The following is an 18003-nucleotide window of genomic DNA, read 5'->3' on the forward strand; positions in this document are numbered from 1 at the left end:
AATCAGTGATACTCATTAATAAACTAAAATTTTTATGTTTTGAAAAAATTTAAATCAGTATTATTCGTTTAACTTCTATGAAATAAAATTTCATGATAAAAATATTCTAATAACGATAATATAGTAAGTTTGTTAGAATTTAATATATCAAATCTAGTTAAAATGAGCATCACTGGTACAAACAAATGAATGCAACAGTTTTTTTATTTTATAATATCATAAAAAAGTGTAAATGCATATATATTATAAACATGCCTATTATATAATTATATAATATTGATTAAAAAGATATAAAATTAATATAACATCAAACCTTAAAATATATATATATATATATATATATATATATACATATGTAAGAATGTATAAAAAAGATTTTTAAGAAAAAAAAGAATACAATATTATAAAATATTTTATTCATTGTCATAAATAATTCTTATTGATTAAAAATTTATGTAAATAGTTTAATTATTAAAACAAAAAATTATTCCTTCAAAAAAAAAAAAGAGGGAAATTTATTTTATCAAATTTGACAATAGTACTGACACTATCATTTTAATATAGGTATAATTTAGTTGCTGTGATTTCCCGCATATTATGAATTATTTAATAAATGAAATATTATATTGAAATTATAGTTCAATATTATAACATGTAATACAGATTTATTTTGTTTACATTAATAAATAGATTACAATAATTTTTCATAGTATATTTATGAAATATAATTTGTATTTCTATTTCAATAAGACAAAATTTGTCTTATTGAATAAGATAAATTTTTGTATTTTTTATTTTAATTTTTTTATACATAATAATATTTGAATATATATACAATATTTGAAATATTATAAATTAATAATAATAAAATCATAACAATATATAAAATTGTTTATGCTTGTAAAATACTGTTTATGCTATTTATGCAGTGTTGTCAGATTGAACATGATGGCTTATTTCCGAAATGTAAACTATGCTTAATATGTTAAAGTGAATTCATAATTATTTTTTTTATATAATGTTTTAATATAATCTAAAATATAATAATAAAATTATAATTTTTTTGAAACATTCAATATTTAAATGTGAGATATATTATAATATTATTGAAATATCAATAGGAATCTTATATTACTGACGTTATGTAATGTCATGTTGTATTGAATCATTAAATATTTATAAATATTCCGTTTTTATAAACATGATATCTCATTAAAACAAATTTTAAATGGTAAAAAAATATTAATCATTTAATTCTGAGTTTTAATTATAAGAAAAAAAATAATTGATAATTATTTAACTAAATTATTTAATCAAAGAAATAAAACTAAGATGCCTGAACCTAACAACACTGCAAACAAAATTCAAGAAGAAATTGAATATTCTTGGCTGGTTATTATATATTTTGTTTTTATATCTTAACTTTATTTATATTTCAGTTTTAATTATTAATTAGATATTAAAGATATAATAAAATGTTAATTTTATTATATTATATTTATTTGTTTATAATAATTAATTTAACATTTTTTATATTTCAGATTAAGCCATGTGAAATTTACAAAGCGGAATATAATGATTGTACAAGCATTAGAGCTCGTTTTCATCAATATTTCATATTTGGAGAAGCAATAGATTGTAAACAATGGAAAATTGATTATAATAATTGTGATTTATGGGAACACAAAAAAGATAAAAAAGCATATGTATGTTAGAAATCAAATAATTGAAAAATATTGTATAAAATTTAAAAAATGAAAATATTTATGTTTTAATATTGTATTCTTTATATAGATTGAACTAATAGAAAGTGAGAAAAAACGTAGATTTCAAAGGTTACAAGCTCATTATAGTAATGATGTTTGGCAAAAACGAGATAAACCTCCAGAAAATTGGAATGCACCACTACCTAAGTGGTTGGACGAAAAAAGTCAGAATTCATATTTAAAAATTGTAAGTAACAGAGAAAAAAATAAAAAAAGTGAAGAAAATATAAAAAATTTTTGTACCATAATGTAAAAATAATTTAATTTCTTTAATATCATATGATATTAAGAATTTAGCTAATGCAATATTGTAAAAATAAACATTTTTCTAAAATCTTAAATTTTTTGAAGATTTTGTGTTTTATTGTTGTAACAAAAAATTTATAAATTATAAATTTATATTATGTATATTTTAAATTATAAATTGAGTATGAAACATGATATGAAAAATATTAATTAATCAAAATAAGTAAGTATAAAATAAATTTGCTAGGAATTAATTTATCGTCTAAAATTTTAATCAAATTTAAAATAAAAATAACTTATATTAAAAATAAAAAAATATATAAAAATATATATATATATTTTACAATATAAAATACAATATATTTATTATTATGCACAAAAATATATGAATAAAAATATTTTTATATTTTAATTAAAATTTTTCAAAATAATTAAAATTATTATAATGTAACTTTAATATACATGTACAATTTATTTACAATTAAATATTAATTTTTTTTAATAAAAATAATTTACATATTTATTTTACAATTAGTTACTTTTAATACTTAATTGGAAATATTTCTTTTTAAATGAATTCATTTTTCTTTAATATTTTTATAAAGAAAATTTTATTTTGATTATGCTTTGTATCTATAGATTTATATGATCATTTATTTTAAATAAATATTATCAAATATATGATCAAATATATATGACAATATGTATAATTTGAAAAAAGATAATAATAAATACATAGATATAAGAATATAAAGAAGTATAGTAGATGTACAGTCGAGAAGCAATAGAACTCCGTGTCAGACATGCGCAGTATGCTACTCGGTGAATTCCGTTACGCACTTTTTCCTCCGTTACGAGAGTCAATCCGCAAGTGGCCAGTGGCCGTGGTAAAAGGAAAGGCAAAAAGCAACGCTGGACTCAAAGAAGCGGGAGAGATAGTGTTTAAACGTCGCGGCAAATCCTCCCCACTTCTTTGAGAGAAGCACAATAGTGAAACGCGTCGTTCGATCGAACCCGTAGTGTTATGTGCGTACGCGATGTTGAATGAGTGACGTAACCTAAATACAAATATCTCCTATCAACGAATAGGTTTAGATCAGAACATCGCTTTGTTAGAAAAACGATAAAAACAAAATACGTACACACTTTTGCTTTTTTCCTCTTTCTCTTCGTTTCATTCTTATATTTCTATGTTTTAATTCGACTTGCGAAGAGATAGCTACTGAGGTATCGTGTTAACATCTCATAAACGAAGTCAAGTATTGTGCTCTTTGTGCTGACAGAAGTGTGCGCCGTTAATTTGAATTTTTCACGAAGACAAAAAAGAATGGCGGAAGATTGTCCTGATGGTGATTATCTTGGGGCGTATAGCCGTTTTTTCTCTGAATTTGTTTCTAGAGTAAATCCATACGATCAACTGCCTGTTTCGGTGAGCTCATATAATGTGACCGAAGCTGAGATCGTCGGTGAAATCATCAATGTGACTCTACAATATCTCAACCAGACGTAAGTGAATGTACTTTTTAAATGAATAATATTGCAGCATGCCAATGCGTGGGTGGACATAAGACATGTTTATTTGTTGATAGCTTCTATGGCGGCCGGCATCAAATGTAAACAGAAACAATATAGATCTTCTAAACTAACATTTTATAGTAATTTTTTCTATTATATATAAACGTACAAATAATCTTGATACTTTTAAACGCAACTCAAATACTCGAGATTTTAATTCTTTATTTTAAATTTATATTATAATTTTTATTTATCCATGCTTTTTTATATTATGCAACACGTGACATTCAGCAAAAGTAGGTGGGGCGCATGCCATAAATGACGGTAGAAACATTTACGATTGATCCGTGACTTTTTTTCTTCTAATCATTATTAGCATTTTCTATGCGAGTTACGTTTCATAATTTTTTTTTATTTAAAATATGCTTTCAAATTATATTATCGTCAACTTATTGTTATATATATGTAATGTATGTAATGTACATATATATATGTAATATATATGTAAAATGTAAGTAAAAAATTAATCATTAATAATAAGTTAATATACATTAATAATAAGTTAATGTAATATATCGAATAAAATATAGAAATATTTTTGCAACTAAAATTTATTAAAGACGCTTAAAATAGCGTTTTCCTATTTGGCCACTTTTTTCGTGAGTCATTATCTGAAAATAGAAAATATAATATTATTAAATTTTTCATTTCATTGTTTATATGATCAATTTATACATACATACATGTAATAATGTTTACAAAGATTTTTATTTTGATTAATAAATTAGTGTTAATTATAAATTAACAGTTTAAAAAATATATATAAAATGTTGAAATATTTTTTATATTTTTTATATAAAATAATTGGTGTTATATATAATTTAAAGATTATATGTGTGCAATATATAAATGATAATATGAATATGAATAATGAATAAATAAATTATGAAAAAAGTTTATACTATTAAAGTAAGTTTAATATAAAAAAATCTCTTGTAAAATATTTGAATTAAAATCTTAAATTAATTGAATTAACCTCTAATTTTTAATTTAATTAATTTTCGAATAATTAAAATTTTTTTAAATAAAATTTTTCTATTTTTCTTTTAATATTTCATATTTAAAAAATTTAGAATATACTTCCAACAATTATGTGAATGAAAATATAAATGACACGTACCAAAACTACACCATCTTTTGTAATTTCGTACTTCCGTAATACTTTGCTGTTATTTGGACCGACTGAAACTGTCACTAGATTATCTCCCTCCAGTGTAGTTATATTCTAAACAAAAGCAGACATAAAATATTATAAAAACTAAAAATAGTATATATATAAATTATAGTTGCACTACATTAAATATTTAAGTATTTTTTTATGATTTTTCTAATAGATAAATACAAATATTTATCTTTTTAAAATTTATATCTTTATCTTATATAATGGTATATAAATTTATACCATTTAACGGTAAATATTTAAATTTATTGGATTATTAAAAAAATAATATTTTTTTTCTATAAAAAATTTAGATGGTTATCGATTAAGTTAAAATGAATACAATAGTTCGATAAATATTAATAGTACTTTCAGTATAACTCCTGTAGGCATGTATTCTTCGTATTCTTCACCGAGAGTAAACGTCACTTCTGCCATACGAATCATTGTAATGGTACGAATGGTCCATTTATCATCATCGTTCGATATTTCCAGTCGCGGACTGGACATACACATCAGTTTTCGTGGAATGTATGGTACACCTATAGGTGCATATAATTGAAAACGAAATCGCTTTTATTTTGATTTTATATAATATTTTGTATATAATACAATATTAATCACATTCAAGATTTTGTCTTTTATTAAATTAACGACATATTTAATATAATTCGATAAAAGGTTTACAATAAATATTTCATTGAGATTAAATATTCTAATTCTTTATTCAACGGAATATTTAATGAATAAAAAAAACGTACATATTATTAATATAAGTAATAAAAATATATTATACACATATTATATACATATGTAAATATATATATATGTATATATATTATATATTTGCACGCGCTATGTATATATACTTATACATTAATCAAGAACAAAATTTTAATCTATAATTATAATAATACATTATGTATACTTATAATTATTATTTTGTATAATAAATAAATATTTTTTTCATTCTTAAATGTTTCAATAATAAACTAAATAGAAAACAATGCGGAAAAAGATAATGTTATAGAAGATATTTATTTTTGCTTTCATAGGAAGATATACCACATTCATTTTTAGTCGCTTTCAACATACCCACAGCTTTAAAATATTCGTCGAGGTTTTCATTGCTTTCATGTTGATAAGTGCCGACGATCGATGTCATTTCTCTCTCCTGTCGGTAATGCTCCTGAGAAGATGTGTTTGGTATTCGTTTGGAACACTTTCTCACAGACTGTGGCGAGTTCTCACTATGAACCAGTTCGAAAGATTTTGATTTTAATATATTTGATGCAGTCGTCTCCTCACTATTACTGGTGTCTATGATGTTGATAAAATGTCTATCTAAAGCGTAATCTCCTTGTTCTTCAATCGTATGCTGTTTTGAAGTAACTTCTCCTCTCCATAGATTTTTTATATCTAAACGATATACTTAAACTGATATGGAAATGCATATAATTTTTCAAATTCTTTTATTTTATTTTTTTTAATAAATTAATTAGTGAATTATAATTTATAAAGTTTTCAATTTTTTAATTAATAATAATTAGTAATAATTTAGTAATAATTATTTAAAAAGATAAATCTAATTCTTCTTATAATAAATTATAAATATCCGGATTCAATAAGATAAAGCGATATATTTGATTGTAACGTATTACTACGTTTATTAGATAAGATATAAAAGTATGTATGAATGTTTTAGTAAAGAAAATGCATTATTTCTACAATGATATTTTTTTATGAAGAAATGTGAAACTTTTAATGAAATAAATTTTAAATAATGATTGTTTCTTTCTATCTACTAAAAAGAAAAATATTAATAATTATAAAAATAACAAATATTTTAAAAAAAATGTAAAATATTGTCAAATGATTCACAAGAAAATTGTAAAATGTTTGATTTTATTTTACTTTGAATATAATATAATAAGATGGGAAAAAAACAAAATAATCTGATTCATTTAAAAAACTCTTGCTAAACTTAAATAATTTAAGTTTTATAATTTTATTATTTTTCAAATACAATAATTTAATTAAAATTTTCTCTTTAGTTTTGAAATATAATTTTAAAATTGTATGACTGTTATCTATAATTATCATTAGTATATGAACGTGATAAAAATATGATTTTTAAAAAAATTAAAAATTATGTAATATATATTTAAATATCAACTTTGAATTAATACTAATTATGAATTAAATATATTATAAAATTACAGTAGAATTTGATAAATAATATAAATTTCTTAATATAAATAATTTGAATAAGGAATTACAATAATTATAAATAATAAATAACAATAATTAATTAATCTTTATATGGAAATTTTTATATATATTAAATATAATCTTCAATATGATAAAATTTTCATTTTTTCAATGAAAGTTTTGTATATACATTACTTTAACTATATATTAACCATCTGTTGAATATTTAATTTTTAAATTGTAAAAAGCTTAAAAGTTTTTTCTACGATTAAATCAAATAATCAAAAATTAAAATAATTATAATATATAAAATAATATGTAAAAAATGATTATAATTAGATTTCATATATTAGATTTCATATGCGTTAATATTAAGAAATATATTTCGAAGGTTAATTTAAAATTATTTTTTGAATAAATTGTAAATAATTTATATTATGTATGTGCTTACGATTTAAAGAATTTCGAAATGAAAAATCCATGGTTGCTATTATGTATTATATTACTATATATAACAATATATTTTCATAAAGAAAATAAATTTTTGAATTGTAAATTCAAAATTTCGTATATTACCGTCAATTTATTAACTTACTGTTTCAATTATTTTTATGGTTTCTATATTCAGAGTTATATATTGCGAAATTTATTTAGATAATTATTTTTAAAAATAATCTATATTATTATAAGTTCTTGGAGATTAATTATTATATATATATATATAAAGAATTTTTTAATGTTCCAGGCAATGTCCAGCAAGTTTACAAGCATATTTAGTTCATCAAGTAATACAAGAAATTAAATCTATGTGCAAAAAACAACCAGAAGATTGTGGATTTAAATCCCAAGAAAAAAGTATGTTATCTTTCAATAAACTTTTTTTGTATAAGAAATGTATGTAATAAAAAAAATGTATCTAATGATATTTTTTATCTTATAGCATATACTTCATTAAAATTAATGCAAGCTATTATTAATAAAGTTAATGAAATTTGTACCCGTTATCTGGACAATAGTAGATTGGCATTATTGCCACCTCCTCCTTCAACTCCATTACCACAAATAACAGCAGGTGGAAGTAAAAATTGTAGAAGAAAAATGGAAGACCGTTATGTGATTTTACACGATTTACATACTACATTTGGTATTGAGGTAAATATTGATATTATATATTTAATAATTAATACAATATAAATAATGAATTTTTTTATTAAAAAAATATGTTTCAAATTAGGATGATTCTATAGCAAATTATTATGCAGTATTTGATGGACATGCAGGACAAGATGCAGCTGTATATTGTGCTGCTCATCTACATCAATATTTAACAGAAAGCATATATTATCCTACAGATCCAGAGCGTGCCTTACGCGATGCTTTTCTTACTACAGACAGACAATTTATAGAAAAATCAAAGACACAAGTAAGAAATAAAAATATATATATATGTATATATAATGTAATTAAATAAATGTGCAATATTTTATATTTATATAATTTTTATTTTTAATATTTTTATTTAGAAACTATGTGGTGGGACTACTGCAGTTTGCACTTTAATATTAAATAAAAGATTATATGTTGCTTGGGTAGGAGATTCAACAGCCATGCTAATAAAACGTGATAGTGTTGTTCAGCTAGTGAATCCTCATCGACTTCATCGCGAAGTAAGTATATTTCCATTTAATATTTTTAAATTTTACTCCTAAGAACATGATCATATAATATTACATGTTGATATTGTTGACTATGTATTCTTACTCGTGTTGTATATATTCCTGGAGTAGGTATTCCAGGATCTACATTAATAAAATGTCTATCATGATTATGTTTGAATCGAAGACCTAATATTGGATCTATAACAGGTTCAAAATTTAATGTTTCATTTAAACATGATTTTCCTGTTCTCCAATCATAGTATGCAAGATCAGATGCACAAGGCCATATCTTTTTTCTTCCTTCAAAATATGCAAGCCAATTTTCTTTTTCAAGTCTTTCATTATAATCAATGTAACCAGAAACTTCAAACTGAAGTTTTGTTAAGTTTCTTATAAATATAATAGTGGATATGATTTTCAATCTGTTTAAATGTTCTCTAAGTGCTAATTCTTGCATTACATTATCACTTGGTATCAATAGTTCTGATGTTAATTCATATGGTTTATAAATTGGAAAAACTAAATTTTTCACAGCTTTTAAACGTCGATAAAATGTATCTTCATCGAGTGTTTCACCTGCACAACGATAGCCAAGTTCAGCTAATTGACGTGCAATATGAAGATTTCCTAGATATCCAAGATCAACAAATGATATTAAAGAATTCAAATAATCTTCATAAGTGTCAAAAATTAGTAATCTCTTATCACTATCTATTTGTGTCCCTACTAATGTCATTTTAAATTTATTTAATTAATGATTTTAATAATTTATTATATCAAAATTTATTTTTTGATTTAAAGATATTTTGACAGTAAATTTCAAATTAGATTTATTTTGCTTTGTTTAAAAAACAATTGATACTTGATATATATAATGTGTCCTATTAAAAATTCATAATATTATCTGCGAAAAATATTCATTATTTGCTTTAGGATGAAGTACAAAGGATACGAAAAGCAGGAGGAGTAGTGATGCCAAGTATGGGAACTATGCGTGTGAATGGAGTATTAGGTGTTTCAAGGGCAATAGGTAAGTTAATTTTAATTTGTAATTTTGAAAGATATGATTCTGTAATAAATTTAATAATTATTAATAATTTATTAATTTATTAATAACAAAAAATTTGTAAATAAGTTTTTGAAAAAATAATCAAATTCTGCATAATATCAATATAGATTAAATAAAATAACCATAATAAAATTTTTATCACTAAATTATTTATAAGATGCTATATATTTTAAATTTTTAAAAAATATATCTAATATTTTTATATTTATTGAAAATTAAAGATTATTTTTACTTTTTATTAAGTATATATTTATATTAGTTGTCATGAATATAATATATTAATAAACTCTTAAATTATCTAAAAAATAGAATATTTATGGTATTTTAAATATATGTATGACTAATTCATATTTTTGGTTCAACGTTTAGGTTAACTTTACATTTATCTATAATAACATATAAATATTATAAAACATTGCATATCACAATTTTTATAAAAAAAATTTTTGATACCAAACAAAGAAATTACGCAATTTTAATATTTCGATTTATGTTATTGATTAATAATATTTATATTTCAAGTTTAATATTCTATTCAAAGTATATTATTCTTAATACTTACATTTATTGGCACGTATAAAATAAAGTACGTTAATATTCACTTGCACATTGCACGATTAATTTTATTTTTGATGAAATACTATATTTTATATTAACTTCTCAATCAATTTCACTATTGTCATGCAAACTAAATATCACTAGATGGCGATACAAGTATATCTAATGATCGGTCAATTGCATTGAATATATATATATATATATATATATATATATATATTTTAACAAATTCAATCGAAATTATATTTCATGTAACTTTAAAAATGTTATTATATATTTTCTATATTAGAAAATTAATTTTTTTAAATAATTATCTTTTTTAAATTTATTTTTTTTTATTTCTAAATAAAATAAAAAACATTTATTTTATTATCTTTATGATATACTTTTTTTTATTATCAATTATTTTGAAATTATTGTTTATTCTAATTTTATAATGTGGTTTACTTACTATACTTTTTTTTATGTAATCAATTTTATTTATAGAATAAAAAATTTATAGAATTTATAGAATAAAAAAATTGAAATATAAAAAAAAATTTTTGAAAATTATTTTCTTTCATTAAATTTGTTAATTATTTAATTATTTGAGTAATTACAAATGAAGATAACTCTAAAAATTTACATTTTTGTTAATAGATATCGTTTTGTTCTTATAAATTTTTAAATTATTTTATTCTAGTTCGTATTTATACTGTGTAATGATTTATTTTTGCGGTTTTTCAAACTTGATTCTATTATTTATCTTGATATGTAAGTTTCAAACTATTTTATTAAAATTATTATTTGTTTTTATTTTAAAGAATTAATTTGATTCAAACTTGGATATTATGATAAATATTATATAAACAAATACATTTTAATAAATTTAAATAATAAATTTTACTTAATTAAATATTATTTTCAAGAATGTTAATGTTATATATATAATAAATATTATATTTAAGTTATGCACTATTTTATGATGTGAAAACAATCGAACGGTAAAAAAGTAATACATATATCAATAAATGATTTTTTAAATATCAATGATTTTTTTAAATTATTTTATTTAAAAATTTTGCGTGATATATATTAAAACTTAATTTAAATACAAATTAGATGAAAATAATTTGCATAAAAGTTACAAAAAATAAAGATAAAAGAAATAAATACTTGTTGATGGTTAGAAATTGATAAATACATAATTAATAACAATAAATACATAATTAATAATATAAATGATTATATATAAATATAAATAATAGTTTATAATTCGACTCCTTTGTTCATCATATAATGCTAATTATAATAATTTAATGTTAATAATAATGCTAATAATAATAATTTAGAATTTTTGCAATTTTTTAAAATAGGAAACAAATAATTTCAAAACTAATATTATCACGTTATACTAATTTATCATATTATGATACAAAAAATCAAAAATATATAGACGAGACACGTGGTGCCCTCTTTGTATCGAGCCCTTGTTGAGTTTCTTAATTATAATTATTTAAATATTTAAGTTTCTTTTTATAAACAATCACATATTGTAACAATCTATTGTACATACGATAATTTGAATCTTCATCAACTAAATCTTGATCATCTTTACGAGATAATCCGATAAAAGTCACGTGTTTCACGTAGAAACCAAATAGGAAGAATCTGCGTATACTAACAGCTGGCCAACTATGGCTTAGGTACCACGAAGAAAAGGAAAGAAAAAATTCTGGACGCGTGTCGGGTATCCTGTTGGTTCCGTTTGACCGCTGACACAATAGTACGTGCAACCATGCTTCGAGCAATGGACGCTTTACTGGGTGGCTTCTACAATTGCATGCCCGGAATAATTAACAGCCCATTAAACCGTTTATGCATCGCGAGAAGACGCGTGTTTCGAACGCTTGTCCTCTGCAGGAATTTTGCTTCGACGTCATAAAATTTCGATAAGTGATATTTATCATAGAATTATATTTTATTTATGAATCTTTTATCGATCGTAAATATTTGTGAAATATTAATTACATCCAAACAAGTAATATCAGAAACCATTTGCTTAATATTTTTTTTTGCTTTTATTTTGTTAATGAAAATAATCAAACTTATGTTAAATCTTGTAAAATTTTTTATAATTGTTATATAATATGTTTGAGTTAAATTTATGGTATTTTCGAACATCTAAAATAGGAATATATATCAAATCTTTCTAATTCCTATATAAGTATATCATAGTATCAAAGACTGCTACCAGATGTCTCAATAATTTCTATTTTTTTGCAAGTATTTATTTTTATCTTAATTTATAAATAATATGTAAATTCCAAATTATTATATTTCAAATATTCATAGTAGTTTAATAGAATAGTTCTAATGATAAAAATTTTTAATAAGTTGATTATAAAAGTAAATAATTTATATATTTGAAATTAATTGAAAAAGAAAAAACATTGCGCAATTATTAAAAAATAATAATTTTCAAATGATTTGTATTTGTTTAACATAATATTAATTTATTGAATCTCTTTCTCTGAATTATTTTGATTTGATAGTTTTTTAAAATCATAAAATATGCAATGTTAATTATAATATCGATGAAACAAAATATAATCTTTTTTTTTCTAATGTTAAATTTAAGTAAAGTACGCGATTGAACAATTTATTATGATTATATTATGATTATATTATGATTTTTTTTACAAATAACATAATGTAAAATTTTGTTGTGTTGTAATTTATATTTAAAGCAGTACATAATTAGATAGTTTATATCATAAATGATGCAGTTTATATTCTTATATTAGAATATAATATGAAATAATGTTTATCAATTTCTTTAAAAATTTTTAATATAATTATGATTCGAATTAAATTTATGATATCTGAGAAATTTTTCAATTGAGTTTAGACAAAATAAAAGAATACATGGAGAAAAAGAAAAAGAATTTCATATCCCGTGACGTGTAATTTTATGGAATTAACTATTACAGTTATTTATTACACGTAATGTTTTTTTTATATTTGAAAAACACGCGACGGTAAAACATGGGGAGTATCAGTATTCAACTAGGTTGCAATTAACTTTAATGAATGGCGTAGCTAATTTAAATAATGGTACCACTGTAATACAGATGCTTCCGGTTATTATAAATTTACGTGATTTTTTCATCGATTTACTATAACCATGAATGAAAATTCTTTACAGTTAAATTAAATAAACATGAAATTTTAGATCCAATAATCAAATGTTTTTTAACTAATTTTATCGAACTTAATAAAAAACAATCGAAATACAATATTGTTGAATGTTTAATCGGTTTGAAATATCTAAATATTCAAATGATTTTTATCTAATTGGTATCGTTTTCATTTTTGTAATTAGAAAAATCATTCTATACTAGGATAAAAATTATTTTTTACAATTTTTATAATTTTTGTAATAATTTGATATATTTTTACTTGATTTCAGGTGATGTTCGATATAAGCCATTCGTAACAGGTGAACCAGAAGTTAAATCTGTTCCTTTAGACGGAACAGAGGATTTTTTAGTTCTTGCCACCGATGGATTAACAGATTACTTGAATCCTAAGGAAATATTAACTATTCTCTATCATGAAATACAACGAAATCCAAGTAAGTATATAATTATATCGTTTTTTTGTAATTAGAAAAATATGCATGTATTTAGCTTGATATTAGATTTCATTTCGAAAGCTACTTGACAGATTAGAAATTATTTATAATGTAAAAATAAAATTAGGAATCTTTTATTATTATGAAAATAATAAATAAATAAAAAGAATAATTATTTATGAAATAAAATAAGAAATAAATTTATTTGTTGATGTTGAACGATCTAATTTTAAATTATATTGACAAATTAAAAGAAGATTCGAAAAGGATTCATATTTTCGTAATATACATTTGTATCGCAAAAAAAGAAAAAAATGATTTCACAAGAAAGAAAAAATTTAGCTTCGTGAAAATTGAAATTGAATATTTGCCGACTTTCAGATATCCTCGAGTTTTTGAGGTTATAAAATGAGGGAGATACTTCTTCACTTTGTCTACGGTGTATGTTTTCCCCTTGCTTCAAGCATACTCCTCAAGTGTTCGAAACTGTACTCGAGTACACGTGTACTTGGCAAATATTCAAATTCCTGGGTTCCTCAAAAAGGAAACATTGCAGAAAATTATTTTTCCCGCGTTCATTTTATTGTGCAGAAGTTACTTATTACTATATTTAACGACTCTGTGTTTAATTATAATGATATTTATGATGTTTTAAATGTTTTTCACTTTTTATATGACATACAATTAATGATAGTATGAATAAATATTGAATATTTTGAAAAATATTTTTCAACATTTATAGAAAAAATTCTTCTTATTCAAAGAATAAATGAAATAATTCATTTTATAAGAAGTTTATCCAGATATTTTTAAAAATGAAATTAAATAGTTCATTGCTGAATGTCATTTTAGAATATATTCCTCTTGAAAAGCTATGTAAGATGCTGACACGTTCTTCAAAATAATTTATTTTCTTATTCTTGAAATGATTTTGTGGAATGACATCATGATAAGACAATCATTATATTATTATTAATACATTAATGTCATCAAAATACTTTTCTTTTCAAGAAGTTTTAACTTTAATAAAAGAACATTTTGTCTATTCACTTTGTTTTCAAATATCCAAAAAGATTATATTAGAATTATATTAAGTTTGAAAGTTATTTTACAAGATTTTTGATATTGATGCATCCCAAGAGAAGTTAATTTAAATGAGTAACTTAATATTCATAATAATGAATATTATTAATTATTATTAAATAATAAAGTATTTAATCATATTTACTATTTGTTCAAAGAACAAATTTTATTTTATATAAAATTACAAATTATACAAATTACAAATTACAAATTATAATTACAATTATCTCGCCAAATTAAAAAGAGAATCAAGAGAAAATGATGATTTCTGAATTGGAGAAGCATTTTTAGTTATGTTCCATTAATTTGGTTGATCCGTTGCCGTGACACAGAGAAAATTTCCGTATCACGAATAGAACAATCGAAGCGAATAATTATAGAGTCGTAGATGAAACAGATCCATGCAAAATTATCGGGGCACGTTAAGTCCTTATTAATTCGATTAGATTTACTCGAATATCGATATATTAATTAGAATATATAAGATATATATATATATAGTTATTTATTACAATGCAATAATATAAAATTTCTTTAATCTTTTTATGTCTCTTATCGCTGTATATTTATCTGAATGAATTGAGTTCCATTCAATAATGTCTTTCATTGGTTTCACAATCAGTTATTAATTAATCTTTAATGACACGTATTATGATAATGTAATGAATGAAAGTAATTAATTATGTAATGAATTTATATCAAATCATAAACGATTTTAGGGATTGTATGGAGAATTTTTTTTAATGCAATGTTCAAATATTTTATTTGCATAAAAGTCACGCTTTTATTATTTACTTGAAAATTATGTTAATAATAAATCAGAGAGAATGTTATTCGATGTGTTTACTCTTACTTCTCGTTTTAAGAAGCATGAATTCTTCTTGAAATTCTTGAATATTCAGGTCGGATTAAATGTGAAACTGTTTTATGGAGGATACGCAGTTTCTATTCCTAAACAATCTTTCGTCATAGAATCAACACATATATATCGTGTTTCTAATATCTTTTGTCTAGAAGAATTATTAACAATTATTATTTACAATAATAATATATTTCATTGGTATAGTTCAATTATTATTAAATAATTATTTATTTTCTCTACATAATTTCCAATAATAAAAATAGTAATTGTAATCATTGGAAATTAAATTTTATTTATATATATTTTAATCTAAAAATGATTTATCATTTTTCTGTTTTTTTAAAGTATTAGCAATATTTTTAAAAAATTGAAATCTAATATAAAACGCAAGAAGTATTTTTTAATTGTTGTCAAAACTCTAATGATGTTTAAATTATTATTTTTTTGCATTTTATCTTACTTATGGAGAACAGTATCGTCAATTACATTAAACAATTTTTCTATCTATTTCTGTTTTGAGATCTCGATATTCCTGATGATTGTCGAACAATAGATAAAAGATGTATATCTGATCATTCGAGAAAGTAAGGTGAATACCGTCTCGCAAAGAATTTTGCACTGGAAAAGACGAATCTCGTAATGACTCGTATTCTTTATAACCTGATGCCAACAAACTGTGTCCAGTCTTTCTTCGTGGCGCTGTCATGCTCTGCTTCTTGTTGCTCCAGGGACGGAGATCGGAATAAATTGCTTACTTGTTTCGTGAATGTTCTTTCTTTCCAAAGAAAAATTTCACAAATTTGATTTGCTACACGAAATTCCTTCACCAAGGTTCATCCATCGCTTTTCTTAAAATATCAATATAGAGTATATTATTAATATGTATAATCTTATATATTAAAAAAAATCTTATATATTTAAAAAAAAAAAATGATTATTTTTATTAAATGAAAGTAGTCTGAGGTGAAAATGCCAGATAAAATAGTCAATCCTAATTCATCGATAAAATCATAAATTAAAATCTTATATTAATTGCCTCTAAATTCTCTAAATTATTCATGGCACATGCAAAATATGATACGATTAAAAAATTGTGTCATTTATATTTCTCTTACATTTATGGCTCCTTGTTTACTTCATTAAACGCTTGCTGCATATTAAACAACTCTCTTCTGATTAATTCGTAAGCATCGAGCATGATCGATCATCCGCAAGGATTCAACATCGAAACGGAATAAAACGGACGTTCGTTTAACTTCATTAACAAAGCGAAATGGAACTGAACGTCAATTTGGAGAATCTCATTGGCAAAGTTTGTCCGATTTCATGATCGCGGCACAATTGGGCCAGTTCCTCTTGGCAAATTGCTCGAATTCCCATTGTCGAGATTCTATTTGAGAGGGTCAAGCTCCGGCACAATAGCGATTCCTAGGCCTAATTGCAGGAGCGTGTTGCGGGCACGTGGCGTATGGCACATCGTTGTCGAATATTTAACAGCGTTGCAGTTATGGATGGAGTTAAATCAATCATGACTAACGTTTGCAAGGAAAAATTAAAACCTGAAAATTTGAAAAAAAAATTGAAATAGAAATATAGAAAGAACTTAGAGACTTTTTTTTTTATACGAAATAAACTCATAGGAAACATTCGTAAAAGTAATGATAAATTCGAATTATATGCATGTTTAGTTGAAATTGAGGTTAAAGGACGAAGTTATCCTTCTTTTTTGGCAAAGAAAAAAATTATGGGAATGAGAACAGCTGTAAAAGTATAAGTGTCGAGTTTTCGTATTATTTGTTATAAATAATTATAAAATCGTATAAAAAAATAGAAAAGAAAATAGAAATTCAAAGTTGAATGACTTTTTGATCACGAACGCTCGCGATTGCGCGGTTGAACAGTGCTGAGGGCAAAACTGAGGCAAAACGGACAGCGAAATTAACGGAGTGGGGGCTTGAAACTTTAAGCCCTATTGGGCCTACTACATTGTTACCCGATCTTGTCCGATGTTACCCGAACATTGCTCCCGACTGTTTGCTGTTCTACCACAAACTGCTGAACTTCTCAGTGTATTCTTCGATCTTTGATGGAGTGAATTGTAATGTTAAAATATTGGTATTTTTGTTTTAAAAGAGCACAATTAAGATATCTAAGATATCTTAACAATTAACAATAATTCTGTGATGCTAGATCGTGAAAG

General features: G+C 22.7%; 4 protein-coding genes across 8 annotated transcripts in view; 2 read left to right on the forward strand and 2 right to left on the reverse strand.

Moving 5' to 3' along the window:
- The first annotated feature begins 1017 nt into the window (after window positions 1-1017).
- Window positions 1018-2053, forward strand: LOC122713928 (UPF0545 protein C22orf39 homolog). 3 transcript variants are annotated; one of them, XM_043934778.1, is made up of 4 exons: window positions 1020-1231; window positions 1320-1392; window positions 1542-1706; window positions 1795-2053. In XM_043934778.1, the coding sequence occupies exons 2-4, from the start codon at window positions 1333-1335 to the stop codon at window positions 2017-2019; spliced, it is 450 nt and encodes a 149-aa protein (XP_043790713.1). In that variant the 5' UTR covers window positions 1020-1231; window positions 1320-1332; the 3' UTR covers window positions 2020-2053. The 3 variants fall into 3 exon arrangements, with proteins under 3 accessions (XP_043790721.1, XP_043790713.1, XP_043790706.1); XM_043934786.1 differs by lacking the exon at window positions 1320-1392 and having other exon boundaries at window positions 1018-1231; XM_043934771.1 differs by having other exon boundaries at window positions 1022-1392.
- Window positions 2054-3063: 1010 nt separating this feature from the next.
- Window positions 3064-18003, forward strand: part of LOC122714750 (titin-like) — a 74066-nt gene continuing 59126 nt past the window's right edge. For both annotated transcript variants that reach the window (XM_043936394.1, XM_043936403.1), the window contains exons 1-7: window positions 3064-3518; window positions 7703-7812; window positions 7898-8109; window positions 8192-8380; window positions 8481-8624; window positions 9549-9645; window positions 13694-13858. In XM_043936394.1, coding sequence (XP_043792329.1) covers window positions 3340-3518; window positions 7703-7812; window positions 7898-8109; window positions 8192-8380; window positions 8481-8624; window positions 9549-9645; window positions 13694-13858 — 1096 coding nt within the window. In that variant the 5' untranslated portion in view covers window positions 3064-3339. The remainder of the gene's footprint in view (window positions 3519-7702; window positions 7813-7897; window positions 8110-8191; window positions 8381-8480; window positions 8625-9548; window positions 9646-13693; window positions 13859-18003) is intronic.
- LOC122714770 (sodium/calcium exchanger regulatory protein 1-like) lies at window positions 3730-10374 on the reverse strand. Of its 2 annotated transcripts, none has more exons than XM_043936425.1 (5): window positions 10247-10374; window positions 5842-5996; window positions 5116-5288; window positions 4708-4812; window positions 3730-4198 (listed from the first exon to the last, which is right to left on the reverse strand). In XM_043936425.1, the coding sequence occupies exons 2-5, from the start codon at window positions 5909-5911 to the stop codon at window positions 4142-4144; spliced, it is 405 nt and encodes a 134-aa protein (XP_043792360.1). In that variant the 5' UTR covers window positions 5912-5996; window positions 10247-10374; the 3' UTR covers window positions 3730-4141. The 2 variants fall into 2 exon arrangements, with proteins under 2 accessions (XP_043792360.1, XP_043792368.1); XM_043936433.1 differs by having other exon boundaries at window positions 5842-6165; window positions 10247-10353.
- On the reverse strand, window positions 8498-9462 carry LOC122714761 (cilia- and flagella-associated protein 299-like). Its single transcript, XM_043936414.1, has one exon. The coding sequence runs from the start codon at window positions 9349-9351 to the stop codon at window positions 8650-8652; it is 702 nt and encodes a 233-aa protein (XP_043792349.1). The 5' UTR covers window positions 9352-9462; the 3' UTR covers window positions 8498-8649.

This window comes from Apis laboriosa, unplaced genomic scaffold (genome assembly GCF_014066325.1).
Source record: "Apis laboriosa isolate Shangri-la unplaced genomic scaffold, ASM1406632v1 scaffold112_cov148, whole genome shotgun sequence".
Lineage (NCBI taxonomy): Eukaryota > Metazoa > Arthropoda > Insecta > Hymenoptera > Apidae > Apis > Apis laboriosa.

Coding starts and splice junctions, on each gene's coding strand:
- LOC122714770 (XM_043936425.1), bottom strand. CDS start 5,911: ATGACATCGATCGTCGGCACTTATCAACATGAAAGCAATGAAAACCTC. Junction 5,289..5,841: donor CGAATATTTTAAAGCTGTGG/GTATGTTGAAAG, acceptor ATGCACCTATAG/GTGTACCATACATTCCACGA. Junction 4,199..4,707: donor CAAAAGATGGTGTAGTTTTG/GTACGTGTCATT, acceptor TTCTATTTTCAG/ATAATGACTCACGAAAAAAG.
- LOC122714761 (XM_043936414.1), bottom strand. CDS start 9,351: ATGACATTAGTAGGGACACAAATAGATAGTGATAAGAGATTACTAATT.
- LOC122713928 (XM_043934778.1), top strand. CDS start 1,333: ATGCCTGAACCTAACAACACTGCAAACAAAATTCAAGAAGAAATTGAA. Junction 1,393..1,541: donor AAATTGAATATTCTTGGCTG/GTTATTATATAT, acceptor TTTATATTTCAG/ATTAAGCCATGTGAAATTTA. Junction 1,707..1,794: donor AAAAAGATAAAAAAGCATAT/GTATGTTAGAAA, acceptor TTCTTTATATAG/ATTGAACTAATAGAAAGTGA.